The following is a 15,471-nucleotide window of genomic DNA, read 5'->3' as shown; positions in this document are numbered from 1 at the left end:
GCTGAGTGGGGAGCCCGATGTAGAACTCGGTCCTAGAACTTTGGGATCATCACCTGAGCTGAAGGTAGACATTTAATTGAGCCACTCGGGAGCCGGAAAAATTGCCAAATTTAGAAGTAAACTCTGGCGTGACCTTTGTCCCGGCCCACACAGCTACAGTTCTGACTTACCGTGACCGTTGGCTCCGTGGACTGAACGCCTTTTTATCTGAGGACCCAGACCCGGGCGTCGCCTCCCTGTTCCTCAAGTGGTGGGGAGGGCCTGAGCTGTTCCTCTCATCTTACCCGTGGGTCCCGCACGGGGCGACAGTGGCCGTGGGTGCGGAGCAGGGAAAGGAGTAGGTCGTGCAGCTCTTCATGGGACGATAAAACAGGGTTTCGCGTCCGTTGGCTGGCTGGTTGCCTCCTGTTCTTTAACCCTTGACCAGGGGGCTTCTTAGTACAGCGTTGCCACAGGCCCGGTTGCCCCCGGATTATCCAAGACCAGCCGAGGAGTCGTTTTTATGTGGCCGGAGCGGGCGAATTGACCCTTTCCCCCACGGATGAGTTTTCATTGCCTTATCCTTCGCTTTCCCGGCAGGATGTGGGCTATCCCGAGTTCCTGAACATCCGTCCCTATATGTCCCAGAGCAGTGGAGAGCCTGTCATGTACGGGCTGTACGCGGTCCTGGTCCACTCAGGCTCCAGCTGCCACGGCGGCCACTACTACTGCTACGTGAAGGTCAGCAGCCCCGCGCGCGCGTGGTTCCCGTTGGTGCAGTTCCAAACGTGGCCTCGGTGTCGTGTGTGGGGCCTGTTGTCGCATCAGGGAAAGGAGGGGAAGGATGTCTTTATTTTTTTTTTTTTTAAAGATTTTATTTATTTTATTTGACAGACAGAAATAACAAGTAGTCAGAGAGGCAGGCAGAGAGAGAGGAGGAAGCAGGCTCCCCGCTGAGCAGAGAGCCCGATGCGGGGCTCGATCCCAGGACCCTGGAATCATGACCTGAGCCGAAGGCAGAGGCTTTAACCCACTGAGCCACCCAGGCGCCCCGGAAGGATGTCTTTAAAGCCCATGCCACCAGGAGCTGTAGTGTCCCTGTCCTCGGATGGGACGCCAGAGAGGGCTGCTTCCGGGGCCCGATGCCAGAGCCCAGGGATATCGGTGGGAGATGCTGGGCCACGCAGACCCAAAATACCCTTCAAGGGGAAAGCTCACATCTGTTGGGGCACCAGGAAGGAATAGGGGTTCGAAGCGCACTTTGTGGCCCCATTCAGAGCCGGATGAGCGTGAGACGTTTCATTGCTCACTCATTAGCACGTGGAGAGATGCGGCATTTCTCCGCAGGTTTTTTATTTTTTCCTTTAAAAACTAAGGATCATGGGACGCATGCTGATCATCCCGTTTTGTTTTCTCCTGGCCCTGTGCTGCTGCAGGCAAGCAACGGGCAGTGGTACCAGATGAACGATTCCCTGGTGCATTCCAGCAACATCAAGGTGGTTCTGAACCAGCAGGCCTACGTGCTGTTCTATCTGCGGTGAGTGGCGCCTGCCCTCTGCTCTCCCCGGCCTGCTGCTGTGCAGGCGCACTGGAGACGCGGGAGGGGAACGGGCGGCTCTGTCCTGGTCACATCTGGGGGGTGTTGGGAGTGTGCCCGGGGAAGTGCTCTTCTCGACCACACCAGCCTGGCTGAGCGGCAGCCAATGCCTCTGGGAAGGTCAGCAGGACTCCCTCGGCCTGCTCCCCGCGGAGCTGACGTGGAATAGAAACGGAGAAGTTTCCTCTTCCTGCTGTTGCCGCAAACGAGATGCGTTGTGTGTGGATGGCGCCGACGCACTTTCCTCTGTGGCCGTGAGGGGCCCTGCCAGAGTGGGGAGGTCGCGGCCGGGTACCTTCCCTGGGGGCCGGTTGTCAGCGACCTGGAGGTTGGAGGATACGGAGGCTGGAGGCCTTTTTGCTGCTTCGTAGCTGTTCTGCTAAATTTGGGCGCAGCGACTGAGGGGTCCCTGGCTTTCTGGTAAAGCGAGAATCTCATCTTGGAGGAGCTTCAGCTGCACGGGGCTCTCTGTTTACTGAGCCCGGCTCCGAGGCTCCGGGACACGCCTGCGCTGTTGCCAGTGCGGCGTGGGAATTCAGAGAAGCTCGCCAGCGGAGTCGGGGTTCTCGGGGACATTTCGGTGGCTTCGGTAAGAGATCTCCGACTCTGATTTCTTCCTTTGACAGAATTCCAGGCTCGAAGAAGAGTCCCGATGGGTCCCTCCCCAGAACTGTCTCCTCCCTTCCCGGCCGTCCAGGTGTGGTTCCCGACCACTTGAAGAAGAATGTTGGCAATGGGAGCATTGGCTCCCCGCTGACTGGAAAGGTACATGTTTCAAAAGACCCATGTTCATGCGGCGGACCTTCCTGTCTGTGCCTGTCGGGACCGTGGGGACCCCAGACCTCTTCATGCTCGGGTACTCAGCCCATCGGAAGGAAAGCTCAGTGTGTCCTGTTTTATTCCATGTTCTCTCTCAAATTGGTCAGGAGCTGACATCGGGGGCGGGGAGGGCGGCGGGAGGAGGCACAGGGATGAGAAAACCTGGCCAGTGAGCGGACCCGACGGTGGCTCGGTGTGCCCCGTCCCAGGCCAGCTGCCATGCACACTCGACCTGAAGCATCTGGGAAGAAGTGTTTTTTATCCTCACAGTTCAGTATTGAAAATGTGGGAAGTCTCTAGCAGTGTTCATTTCCTGCTTTGGATGATTCTGCTGCGGGTGTGTTGAGAAAACGTCCTTGTTCTTAGGAGTGTCCATGGACATACGTAGGAAGGAGTAAAGGGACATCATGTCTAAAATACGTTCAGGTGGTTCGGAAGAGAAACGTCACACATACGTGTGTAGACACGTGGAGTGAGTGAGCAAGAAAGCCAGTGTGGTAAAAGGTTAACAGTTGGGAAATATCCTCGTTTTCAAGTTATTTTTGTTGAAAGTTGTTTTTGTGTGTATTTGAGTTTTTCTACTACAAATCAGTTTTACTGGCGAAGTAGTGAGTGGTTTCCTTACTGCAGCACAGTTCTCAGAACTCAAAAGCAGACGGGTCCTTTCCGCCGGCCGCGTCTGATTCTTTCCCTTCAGCCTGAAGGTCAGATCCTAACGCCGGCCACAGGGCCTTCATGGTCCGCGGGGCGTTAGTCCCTATGCAACTCCCGCATGTCCCTGCCAATGCGTGAGAAATAGAGGCGTTGGGATTGGGCGTGGCGAGGAAAAGCCATGGCGTGATGGCCAAGGGGGTTGTCAGTGTGGCCCAGACTGGGAGTCGGTACCACGGGGCCACGCCACTGGCCACGCCCATTCGCATTGTGAAGATAATGTACCACACACACTGTTTTCGCACAAAAGCCATTTTATTTTATTTTATTTTTAAAGATTTTATTTGTTTATTGGACAGAGATCACAAGTAGGCAGAGAGGCAGGCAGAGAGAGAGAGGGAAGCAGGCTCCCCGCTAAGCAGAGAGCCCGATGCGGGGCTCAACCCAGAACCCTGGGATCCTGACCTGAGCCAAAGGCAGAGGCTTTAACCCACTGAGCCACCCAGGCGCCCCAGAAGCCATTTTACTTTAAATGACATAATGTAAGTTCCATAAAGTTAAATGTTTGTGTGACAAGAGGTCTTACAGTGCAACAGAAAGACGTGGTCTTTTTTTTTTTTTTTTCTTTTTTTTGCTGAAGTTTTTATTTATTTATTTGAGAAAGAGAACACGGGCAGAGGGAGGGAGAAGCAGGCTCCCAGCCAAGCAGGGAGCCTGACATGGGGCTGGATCCCAGGACGCTGGGATCATGACCTGAGCTGAAGGCAGACGCTTAACTGACTGAGCCACCCAGGCGCCCCAAGACGTGTTCTCTTTAGAAAGAATGTAAGTAAAGGATAAGTTATTTTTTAAAATAGAGGAAAAAAAGAGAAGAAACTTGGAGGAAAGTAGACGAGAATTCTCAGTAAGCCTCCAGAAGAGAGAAAACTGTAACACAGTATAGAAAAACAAGAAAGGAATAGATAAATGAAAATTTGAATTTTTGTACATGATGTATTAGAAATAAAAAAAAAACCACTTCTAAAAATATTTGCAGCAAGTACAACAAAAGGTTCCTGTTCCTAGCATGTAAAGGACTAGCTCGGATGAACTCAGATGACAGGGTGCAAGGGTTGGTGCACCAAGAGCCAGCTGGGGCGTCGACCTAGCAGAGATTTTGGAGAAGAGCTCCCTCCCTTCCCCGGGGAGAGGACAGCAGGTGCCCTGCGCCGGGAGTGCTGGCAGCCCCGAGGCGCCGTAGCCTAGGAGCCTAGTGACCACTCCCAGGAAACGAGCAGGGAATTTCCTAAGTAGGGGAAAAGCTTTAGTCTCTCGGTGGTCAGTTCAACCAGATGTTCAGCAACCAAGTGGTTGTTAAGCCCTGATTCTGGGAGACCCTGCACTAGGCGGGAGGTGGAGGTGGGGAGCAGCACAGACCCAGGCCGTGGGGAGCGTTTCAGCAGAGCCAGAACTCAGAGCCCGGTGAACGGAGGTCAGGGCTCTGGAGGACAGGGCACCGTTCGCTCCCGCAGCAGCTGGAGACAGTCCAGGTCCGGGAGACGTCCTGCGGCAAAGTGGGTTTGGGTCAGACATGAATGACCTTCCCCGGGAGCACGTGGGAAGCTGCTCTGGGGAGCGCGTAGATGGAACTGGGCGCGCCTGTGCGGGCCAGAGCTGCTCCGGAGAGCAGGGCCGTTCCACGCAGAAGGTGCCGGTGAGCCCGTCAGTGCTCATGTTTGCGCAGTAGGTGGGACTCTGGTGCTTTTATTTTTTTCCTTTGTACTTTTTTGTGTTTCTTTGCTCCTGACGAAAATCGTCCTGCTGTGAGTAAAGGGGCCTGTGCGGATGCACGCCCCACGCGCACGGCTCCCAGGACGCCAGAAGCGCCCGATGCAGCCACAGAGCCTTTACCGGGCGTCCGTGGAGATGATCTGTCTCGGGCTCTTGGCGGGGACCCCTCCCGCTCCACAGGCTGCTCCGACCTCGTGGGGAGCCGCCGGCCTGGGCTCCCTCCAGGGTGTGATCGTGTCCTCTGCTCTGCTCTCCTCCAGCGATCGGACTCGCTGCTGACAAAGAAGCCGCCGGCCCCCGAGGAGCTTGGTGTGCCCGTTTCCAGAAACGGCTCCGTGTCGAGTCTGAAGTCTCAGAATGGATACGTTCCTCTGAAGCCGGCCGTGGGCGCCCCTTCCCCCCGACTCTCCAAAACACCCCCCCACACACCCACCTCTCTGGATGAGGCTGGAAAGAAAGTCAAGAAACCGACTGTCCTGTGGCCCCTCTCCCCATCACGCAAAGCTTCTCAGGGGTTCCACGGGACCGGCAGCGGGAACGGCAGCAAGAGCGAGAGCCCCAGGCAGGGCTCCTGGGACGGCAGGGCTACAGCCCTCTCTACCTCACCGAGGCTCCCGGCCGGAGTGACTGCCAACGGGCATGGGCCCAAGGCGGGCGGCGAGAGCCGTGAGCTCCACAGGAGGGGCTCCTGCAGCTCCAGCCCGGGCCGCTGTGCCAGCAGCGACCCCGCCAAGGGCCCCCAAGCACCCGAGAGCGGAGCTGCCCACTTGGGGGATTCTCAGGGAACACAGCCCAGAGCGCTGCCGGACGGAGACGACTCCAAAGTGGTGAAGCCCAAGTCCCCCATCTTGAGCAGCACTGCCGCCGAGGCCGCAAACATCATGTCTCCTCCACCGGCCAAAAAACTGGCCCTTTCTGCCAAGAAGGTGGGTGTGTGGGAGCCTGGCCGCCGGAAGTGTGTCTCTAGGGCCCACAGAGCAGGTTTGGTTTCCGTCTGGGGAGGGGGGTGAATCCTGTCTGGGCCCTTGGGCGCCCCCAATCGGAGGAACGGAGGTGGTGTAGGCATTTGCAGATTACACAGGGCTGTCTGGGGGCCAAGGTGGGGCTTTGGGGGGACCCTGATGTGATCCACACGTCAGATGGCTGCTGGGGGTTGGGGAGAGGCGGAAGGTCCCCGTGTTTGTCCGTAGACAGAATCTCCTAGAGGAGCCTCAAGGGGAAGAGGGGGCAGATGCGGTGGGCTTGGCAGGGAACCGGAGCGCGGGGGCGTACGGGCCACGGGCCGGCTGGCAGCTGCGTGTGCAGCGTGAAGCTCGATGATGCAGTTGTGCTGAGATTTTTGTTAAATTTCCTTCCTTTTCTCCTTTTTGTTTCTAACCAAAAACACTTCTGATTCTTCTTCTACCATTCCCCTCCCCCACCTCCCTTTTTTCCTCCTTCTGTGCCCTCATCATCCTTTCTGGGCTCTCTCATTTTTATTTTCTGTTCTTATTTATTTGTTTATTTTTATTTTTCCTCTTCACACACGGCGACCTCTTTTAGACCACCAAGTTTTTATTTATGTCGATAACTGCAGGCCAGCACCCTGCGGAGGGCAGCCGGCAATGACCTCCGTCCGCCCCTCTCTCCACTGTCCGACCTCACCTACCCCAGGAAAACCACTCACCCCGTCGCCGCCGCCTCCTGGCCCGTCTGTGCAATCAGGTGAGCCGTGGGCGCAGGCCCCCGGGCCGGCCGCTCCCCCCTGTGCTTAGCGTGCGCTTGGCTGGTGAGGACGCACAAGGTCTCCGGCCTTGCGGGACGGACAGTGGTGCGCCGCGGGACAGCTACAGGGCGGATCCTGCACCGACTCCTTCCTGTTCTCTCTCTCCGTCGGGCATAGGAGCTCCGGCCGGTCAGAGGCAGCCTGCTCTCTGCGGTCCTGATCTTTGCACTTTTGTCTTCATTTTCCATCCACCTGCCGGGTCCGTGTGGGGATGCCGGTTGTGCCCTGGAGCCCCTCCCCAGGCTTGTGACGGGACTCTGGAGTAGAAGGGGAGGCCAGGAGTCCCAGGAGGACCCTGCGTGAACCCAGAGTCCTGTGCCCCGCTGAGGGCTGTCTTTTGCTGCCGGTATCACTGTGTCTCTCCACCGGCACTCCCCGGGCTCCCCTCTGCCTCCCTGTGGGGGCTCCCCCAACTGTCCCCTCACACTGGCTTTCAGAGCGGCGGGCGGGCGGGCGTCCAGAGCGGCTCTCTGGGAGCTGTGTTCAGGCTCCGACAGACGCACCTCCCGCCCTGTCACACACGGGGGTGCTCATCTCCCTCAGGGCGCCGACTAGCCGACAGCTGTCACTGACACCTGCTTGGGGCTCTGGCAGCTGCGGAGGGAGGGAGGGAGGAAGCTGGGCGAGGCTGGGAGGTGGTTTGGGTGGTTTGCTGTTTGCCTTGGGCGCTGATGGGTCCTCCCCACCATCCGGCCACCATGGCCTGGTGCTGCCTGCTGCACGCCCCCATCACGGGCCTCTCCCGCCCGCACACTCGGCCGGACCCAGCACGGTAGTTTGACACGTGGTGGGTCCTTAAGCGCGTGAGATGTTTACTGTGGGTTTTTTTTTCCTTTTCAACGTACAGTCTTTTCTTCAAGCTTCCCAGAAAACAGTAAACGGCATAGTGCAGTTTGTCTGGGCGTCTGTCCTAGCTGAGGTCGCGGCAGTCCTGTTTGGTTCCGTAACCCTTTGAGGTCAGCGTTACCGTCACTGGGTCGTGGATGAGAAGCCTGAGGCCTAGAGCAGAAGGTTAACTCTTGCAGGTCACGTCTGCCGAGAGGCGGGTCAGCGAGCCTAACCCGCCGGAGCGCCCCGTTCTGCCCCGCCTCGTCTCACAGTGTGATGGGTTGTAGAGTCCATTTGCTTGATATTCTGGAGCCCCTGAATTAGAGGGGAGTCCGAGTGCACAGTATATAGGCCCGTGCTGGCCCCTCTTACGAGGCTGGCATCACGGGTGTGAACACCTTGAGGCTTGTGGGTGAACTTACAGAAGTTTCTTCTAACTCTTGTTTTGGAAATAAAAAACGTGAGTTAGGGGCGCCTGGGTGGCACGGTTCAGTGGCCGATTCTTGATTTCAACTTAGGTTGTGCTCTCAGGGTTGTGAGATCGAGTCCTGCCTCGGGCTCCGAGCTCAACAGGGACGAGGGGATTCTCTCTGCTGCTCCCCGTGCTCCTCCCCCGCTCGCATGCTTGCTCTCTCCCTCGCTGTCTCTAAAATAAATAAATCTTTTAAAAAAGAAACTCAGTAACACAAGTTTGGAAAATTACTTTGAACTACTTGGTGACAGGAAACTAAGAGGTTCTGGTTTTTCTAACTTTGATTTTCAGTAAAGTAGAATTTAACTTTTTTCTCTTTTCTAAGTGAGTGTCATTTATGTGTCTCTGAGATTCGTGTGGTGAGGAGGGACCATTGGAAATCCTCGCCTGGACGGGCAGGGGCTGCGGGTGGGCAGGAGGGGCCTGCCCGTGCTCAGAGCGGTGTGTCCCCCCCACAGGGCGCTTTCACCTGCTCCCAGACCATCCAGCCACCTGAAGCTCCCCGTCGGTCCCCATTCCGTGTCACTGTCCAGTAGCCCCCGACCTCTCGGGACGTCAGACCCACAGAGCTGCTCCTCCGCCTCTGCTCCCCCACCTCAGGCCAATGGGGGCTTCCAGGCCCCTCCACACCAGCTGCCAGAGGCAAGCAAGTCCCCCCAGGGCCTCTGTAAGAAGAGGAAGAGGAACCGCCGGGGAGAGAGCCAGGGGCAGGGCTCAGAGACGTGCCCAGCAGCGGCGGCCTCTCCGGGGAGGAGGAGGAGGAGGAAGAGGAAACGCACGGAGGCCCTGGACGCCTCCCCGCTGCGGGAGGGGCAGACGCAGAGGCAGCTCCTGAGCGTTGAGCGCAGAAAGGAGGCCCGGGCAGAGGTGCCCGCTGACAGACTAGAGGACGAGGGCGGACGGCTGCAGGAGAACGGCCAGAAAGTGGGGATCATGACCGACGGCCACCCCATGAGCAACAAGAAGAGGAGACGGAAGGGCGCAGAGGGCCTCGGTGCAGAAGAAGGCCTCCAGCAGGACCCGCCGTGGCACAGGTGAGCTCGGGAGCCAGGTGGCCCCACGTCTGTCCCAGGTGGGCGGTCTGGAGACCCAGCGTGCTGGCCAGGCTTCCCGGACGGGCACGTGAGCCGGGTGCAGCGGGTCACATGCCCCTGGATCGGCAGGCGCTGCGGCCGCATCCTCTGGCCTGGAGGACTCGCCTGGGGTCGGTGCAGTTGTGGGGTTCTCTCTCTGACATCTCTCAGGCTTGATGGTGGCCCCCGGACCACGGGCGTGCTTTGTCCTGCTCGCATCTGCGGGGTGCACTCGGGGTGGCTCTTCTGTGCGGTTGAGGCCCGTGCCGGTTGGGAGTTCCAGGGTAGCAACCTGAACCCCCACTCACCCTCAGTTTGCCCGGAACTGACTGTTGACTCTCACCTCCCAGGAGCTGCTCCCCCTCAGACGTCATCGAGCTAGAGGCCACTATAGCGTCTCCAAGGAAAAAGAAAAAGAAAAAAAGACAGCAGGAGTCATGGCAGGAAGTAGAAGAGAATGAGCATCCTGAAGCCTGCAGGGGCGAGAGGCAGAGGGACTCTGCTCTCCCTGGTAGCCCGTCCTCCCCGCCTCTGAATGGCAGGCGTCCCGGGGATGGAGCCGGTATGCACCTGTGAGGAGCAGGGGTGGGGGGCCAGGGTGGGGGGCGGGGGCACCCGGGGGGACACCTGTGCCCGGCCCTGCCATACGGCTAGAGTAAGTGTGGTGCAGGGGAAGGGCCGGAAAGACCTCTCACCTCCGCTCTGCGTCTGCCCCCTTGGGCAGGCTGTGTGTCCTGTGGGTCACAGCTTTCTCATCTGGCGAGGCAGTCAGCCGCGACCACTCCGAGAGAAAACCTAGGAGACGCTTGAATTTTAAATGTTCTGAGAACATAGTGTTTCTTCTGATTCTACGTGCTTCTGCCTAAACTTTCCTGTTTGGAGGAGTCCTGGGCCATCCAGCCTGGAGTTTTTCCTGTGACTCTTGAACTTGAAAGGTTGGGTTCAGAAGATAACTTTCCACTGCCAGTTTTAATAGATAGGCCTTTTTTTTTTTAAGATTGTATTTATTTGATTTTGGCTAAGATCACGTGTAAGATTGTATTTATTTGCGAGAGCGCAGCAGAGGGAGAGGCAGAGGGAGAAGCAGGCTCCCCACTGAGCAGGGAGCCCGATGCGGGGCTCCATCCCAGGACCCTGAGATCACGACCTGAGCCGCTGAGCCACCCCGGTGCCGCGAGTTGCGCCTTTCTCAAGACAGCGTGGCGTCTTGCTGTTGGGGCTCGCAGCACTTGGGCTACTCCCCAGGCCTTGGGTGCCCGTGGCCGAGTGACTTCTCCTGGTTGTTTCCTCCAGGGCTGACCAGGCTCAGCTGGGCTCTCCTGATACAGTGTCCATTAAGCGAAGGGGAGAGACGCTCGCCCCTGCTTGGGCAGGGACCCGTCATGGCCGCGCTGCTGCAAGGTCTGCTCCACAGCTTGGGGGCCAGCTGTGTGAGCGCGTGTGTGGGCGACAGGCTGCTGGGGATGATGTGTGTTTGTTGGACTCCCAACAGATGAGCCCGTGACTTAACATTAATCCCATGACAAGGGGCGCCCGGGGGGCACGGTCAGTTATGCGTCCAGCTCTTGGTTTCTGCTTAGGCCGTGATCTCAGGGTCCTGGGATCCAGCCCCACGTCGGGCTCCAGGCTCAGCATGGAGTCTGCCTGGGACTCTCTCTATCCCCCTCTCCCTCCGCCTGTCCCACTGGTGCTATTCCTCTCTCTCTCTCTCTCAAGTAAATCTTGGAAAAAAAAAAAAAAAAGAAATCCCATGATGAAACGCTTCCACTGGGCAACGAGGAACGCGGCCGGTCTTGGAAGAGAGGCTGCTCAAAGGTGGCCCCAGAGCAGGCCGGTGGCGGGCAGGAGCCCCCGGCGCTCGCTTCGTTAGCCACCGACCACGTGGGGGTGCCGCCCCGGCCTCAGGGCCCGCCGCCCGGTGCAGGTGCTGGGGCTGTGGGGGCCCAGCCCCTCCGATGTTTGCTCTCTGTCCTGACGAGCGGAAGAGTTGGCTCCGCGGGGAAGGGCATTCCCAGCCCAGACACGGAGAGAGCGTCGTGGGCGGCCCCGTGTGACCGCTGGGCTGCACTGTGCCGTGGAGCGCGGGGCGAGGGGCTGGAGAGAGCAGCAGGGACTGGTGGTGGGGCACCGCACTGGACACTGGGGATGAAGGTCATGGAGTCATTGATACATTGGAGGCAGGGAGAGCAAGGTCAGGTTCGTGCTGAGGGAGGGGAGCCCGTCTAGCAGCTGGAGGTGGTTAGCGGGGACCAGGCAGCCGTCATTTCTGGAAATTGAGGCGGGGGGTTCTCTGCTGTCAACATCCAGCCAGCGGCGATGGCCCGGCTCTTCCAGGACGCCGCTGGGGGACAGCCTCCCTGGGAGCTGTGGTGACAAGAGCACTTTGTCATTTCTTCCAGTTCCTGCCACTTTTTTCCTGGGTGCTTCCCTGTGGGAGGGGCGGGTCCCCCGGGAGCTCATTCTCGCTCTTCCTGCACCAGCTCGAGGGCCCGCACTGCCGGTTGCGGGTTTTCGGTCTTGTGTGGGGGGAGGGGGGTTTTAGGCTCTTCCGAGAGCTGATTTGGACGGTAGCCCCCCTTGAGAAGTAATCGAGCGCCCCGTCAGAGGCGTGTGGACCTAAGTGTTCTCTGGTTGCAGGGCAGGCCCCGGCTCCTCTTGCGTCCTGGGGCAGAGAGCGGGAGTCCGACGTGCTCCGGGAGCTGCTCAAGTATTCGTCCGATAAAGCTTACGGGAGGAAAGGTACTGCTTTCGAGAACGGACTTCTGTGCTACGGTTCGCTCACGGGGCTGTGCAGAGGTCGGGAATGGACCCGTTGTGTCATGGTCCTGAGGTGGGGAGTCACCGGGCTTTCGGGACGGGGAGAGGAACGTCAGCCGAGAACCTCCCTGAGCTGTGGCCGTTGCACAAAGTGCAGAACCAGGCCCTGCGGGTGGTTTTGCTGTGGAAGGTCCAGAACGCCACTTCCTGGGGGTGTGGGCGGGGGTGCAGAGAGCAGGCCCGAGGCTCTGGGTGGCGCGAGCCGGCGTGGGGAGGGAGTGGATGGGAATCGCCCAGCTCTGGTGCTGTATGTCCTTCATCTTGGAGAGGGAACGTGAGACCTCTGTCTCCGGCCAGAGCACGGGTTTGAAAGGAGCTTAACGGGGGCCGGTGGTGCAGAGCAGACGGCGTGTGTGCTTAAGGGACAGATCACTGTCCTGCACGCGGAGACCGCCCTGCCCGCCCTCATCCTCCTCTGCGTGGTCCATTTCACCGAAAGGTGCCCCTCGACCAGGCCGCATGTATCAGGCGTAGGCCAGCCTGGGTCGTAAACATTCTGGAAGCGGGTGCACGAAGGTGCCGACATTCGGGGTCTGCCTTGCAGTGTTGACGTGGGGCGGCGAGGTGTCGGCTGTCAGTCAGGATGCCATTCAGGACAGCAGATGGGCCCGCGCGGCCACGGTCATCGACGACTGGGACGAAGAGTTCGATCGAGGGAAGGTACAGGCTGTGCTTGGAGCTGGCGTGACGTGGCAGTCACGGCCGGGCAGGGAGGACTTGACCCTTTGGGTCCGTTTGAAGTGGCAGCGACCACGTGACGTGGTCAGGGACCACGGGAGGCAGGCCGCTGGCTCCGATGCCAGTCTGGCCACTGTGAACGTTGTGTGGCCGTGGACGAGGCATTTTTGTCCTGGTGGCTTTGCTCCTTCGTCAGCAGGGTGGGGACAGCGGGGACACCTCCCTCAGGCCACACGAGAGTAAGCCGGTTGGTTCTGTAGCACTTGAGAGTCGTGTCCCCCACCCAAGAAGCCTTCACGAGGAGGCGCGGGGACCCGGGGAGAGCCCTCTTTGGGAGTGGTGACGCCTGGGGTTTTTTTTTTATGTAGGAAAAGAAAGTGAAGAAGTTCAAGAGAGAGAAGAAAAGAACCTATAACGCCTTCCAGAAGCTTCAGAGTAGACGGAACTTTTGGTCTGTGACTCACCCCGCTAAGGCCACCAGCCTCAGCTGCCGCCGCTGACTTGGCCGCTGTCCAGATGGGTTAGTGCGGGGCGGGGGGTTAGCGTGCGTGTGTGTGTGTGTGTGTGTTAGCATGTGGCCTGTGTGCTGAGGTGTACGTTAGTGTGTGGTGTGCGTGTGGTGAGGTGTGAGCGCGGCGCGCACGTGCGCTGAGGTGCGTGTTGACGGGCGCGTGTGTCTGGTGCACGCAGGTGTGTGCGGTGTGTGGGGCGGGACCGGGTGTGTTCCGAGCGCCATCTAATGCTGCGTGTCGTCCCGACGCGCGCTCGGGGGTGTTGGGGGCACTCCCGGGGTCTCGTCCCTCGTCAGGAGCAATGTTGTGTGCCCCACAGCCTCTGGAGGTGCGGGGCGCATCCTGGGCGCCGCCCCTGTGAACCGAGGAGCGGCCTCGTTGAGGACCGAGCTGCCCCGTGGCCGCGGAACCGGGCTTCGTTGGGTCGGGACCTCTGGCGTCGCGGCTGGTGCCACGACAACCCCACGGTGACGTGTCGAGTGGGCGGCAGCCCACCAGCTGGGAACCTGGACCGCCTCGTGTGTGGTCTCTGGGCGGGAGCGGCAGCCGCGCTGCTCCCTGCGCGTCCTCGAGTGAGCAGGTGCCCACAGGGTGACGGCGCGGCCGTCTATGCCTTAGCTGTGCCCTCAGCACGGAAGCCCCGGGGTGCCCCGGCGCGTCCCTCTCTCGCAAGGACCGAGACTGTCTCTGCAGAGTGAAGGCTCTTTCAGGGCGGGTTGCGTCGGGCGACGGACGCACCTGCCTTTCCCGCGGCTGCCGATGCTGAGGCGGCTTCGCCATCCCTTCCCCTGCAGCTGCCGCGACCCGCGGGGCTTTCGAGGTGGTGGTCTTGGGGTAGAATCCTTTTATTTTACTACTTAACAGAGACTTTCGTTGTGACGCGGTCTGTGGCTTCTATCAGCAACCCGTCCCTTCCCCGAGCTGCGACACCGGCTTGCTTTGCTCCGTCTCGTGCGCCGAGTCTAGCTGATTGTACCCTCACGGTCGCGCTTTCTGTTGCTCAAGCTGTGCGTGCAAACTCGTAATTCAATAAATACAGGAAACCCGCAGTTAAGGTGACATTTTCCGGAGAACAGACGCACAACCCAGTCGCAGAGGGTGTAGCGGTCAGTCCGAAAGCCACTCTGCGGACGGACGTCTCCGCGTCCTCTAATCCAGAACGTCGGAATCGGACACAGACAGACATCTGACGTGGACGTCCGTCCTCCGCAGTGGTTCTTTGTGGCCTGAGGCCCCCAGTGGCCTGGCCTGGCCCCCCTGTGTCACCCGAGCCTTGCCTCTTGCTCGGGGCCTGGGGGTGGGGGGATCAGAGAAAAGTATCCTTCATAGGGCAGGGGCAGGGACACATGTCAACTTTCTCACGTAGCCTCTTTTAGATTTTTCTTCCTGTCCTTACGTTTCTCTTCGCAAAGGTGGGGAGAACAGTGATGCCCGTGGCCCGAGCGGGGCCAGCAGGAAGCGAGCAGGGCACTGGCTGCGTCTGCCGGCCGGGAGGACAGAGTTCTCTGCATCGAGCACCCATCGTTCAAAGATGAGGGTCATCCCCCGCCCCCCACCTCCCAGTGCCCTGTGGCTCTCTTATGTGCCACTTCCGATGGGAAGGCAAGTGCCTTTGTGGGCAGGCATTGGGTTTTTCCCTCTTCTGGTGTTGACCCTCATTCCCAACCTGCCCTGTTTCTCGGTGGTGGGCTCCAGTGGAAAGGGAGGCCGGCGTCGGCCACACAGAGCCCGTCTCTTTTCTCGCTCCCTCCTCTTCAGGCTCTTCCCCTCTCCACTGTGTGATTATGAAACCTTTTCCTGAGGAAAACATGCCCGTTGCGTCTTGGGCGGTGCTGAGCACCGGCCTGTCGGCAGCATTTGTCACTGTTCCGTTGGGGCGGGCCCTTCCCTCCCACACACCGTCCTTAGCCAAACTGGGGAGGGGGAGGATGGGCCCGAGAAACAGTCCAAACCCTAGGGCACGTGTAGATATATAAATGTATACAAATAACTAAAGCTTTTATAATAGCGGTCACGTGGGTGACTTAGAATGTGAGTTTAATTTAACTTTGTGGGGGCGGGTCGCCTCTCCTGGTGGTCCCATGTGGCCTCACTCACCTGCCTTTTCCTGGTGGGCTCAGTCCGCCGCGTCCCCGTGCGCCGCGCCTCCGCTCCAGGCGCTGAGGCGCCCCCGATGTTGCCAAGATCCTGGTGCAATAAAAGGAGTTTTTGTGAGCCCTGCCTGTGTCTTTGTGTTTTTTCCCTTTGACTTTTGAAAGTTAACGTCCCAGCTCCCAGTTCAGATGAAAGGTTCGCCCTGGTGCCCCTTCGGGTAGCCCGTCGTACACGGGCAGGTTTGGAGCAGGTTTTCCTTAAGGATAAAGAGGAATAAAGCGATTTATTTAACCGTATTAAGTACATTCATTTGAATTTAAGAAGACAGAGGAACCCTTTGAAGGGGCCACCACGCTCGCTGGGGGCTCGCAGTGAGTACTGCCTTGAGGAAACCGGGAAACCGTGTTCCGCTGAGG

The 15,471-nt window shown here is 59.0% G+C and overlaps 1 protein-coding gene across 6 annotated transcripts in view; it reads left to right on the top strand.

The window, feature by feature from the left end:
• The window catches only part of USP36 (ubiquitin specific peptidase 36), a 38,449-nt gene extending 23,274 nt beyond the window's left edge, over positions 1-15,175 (top strand). For all 6 annotated transcript variants that reach the window (XM_045984901.1, XM_045984902.1, XM_045984905.1 and 3 more), the window contains 11 exons: positions 580-720; positions 1,416-1,516; positions 2,203-2,341; positions 5,077-5,742; positions 6,393-6,520; positions 8,340-8,915; positions 9,305-9,516; positions 11,592-11,693; positions 12,316-12,431; positions 12,818-12,969; positions 13,281-15,175. In XM_045984901.1, coding sequence (XP_045840857.1) covers positions 580-720; positions 1,416-1,516; positions 2,203-2,341; positions 5,077-5,742; positions 6,393-6,520; positions 8,340-8,915; positions 9,305-9,516; positions 11,592-11,693; positions 12,316-12,431; positions 12,818-12,949 — 2,313 coding nt within the window. In that variant the 3' untranslated portion in view covers positions 12,950-12,969; positions 13,281-15,175. The remainder of the gene's footprint in view (positions 1-579; positions 721-1,415; positions 1,517-2,202; positions 2,342-5,076; positions 5,743-6,392; positions 6,521-8,339; positions 8,916-9,304; positions 9,517-11,591; positions 11,694-12,315; positions 12,432-12,817; positions 12,970-13,280) is intronic.
• Positions 15,176-15,471: the final 296 nt, after the last annotated feature.

This window comes from Meles meles, chromosome 18 (assembly GCF_922984935.1).
Source record: "Meles meles chromosome 18, mMelMel3.1 paternal haplotype, whole genome shotgun sequence".
Classification (NCBI taxonomy): domain Eukaryota; kingdom Metazoa; phylum Chordata; class Mammalia; order Carnivora; family Mustelidae; genus Meles; species Meles meles.
This window is presented reverse-complemented; position numbering and strand designations above follow the sequence as displayed.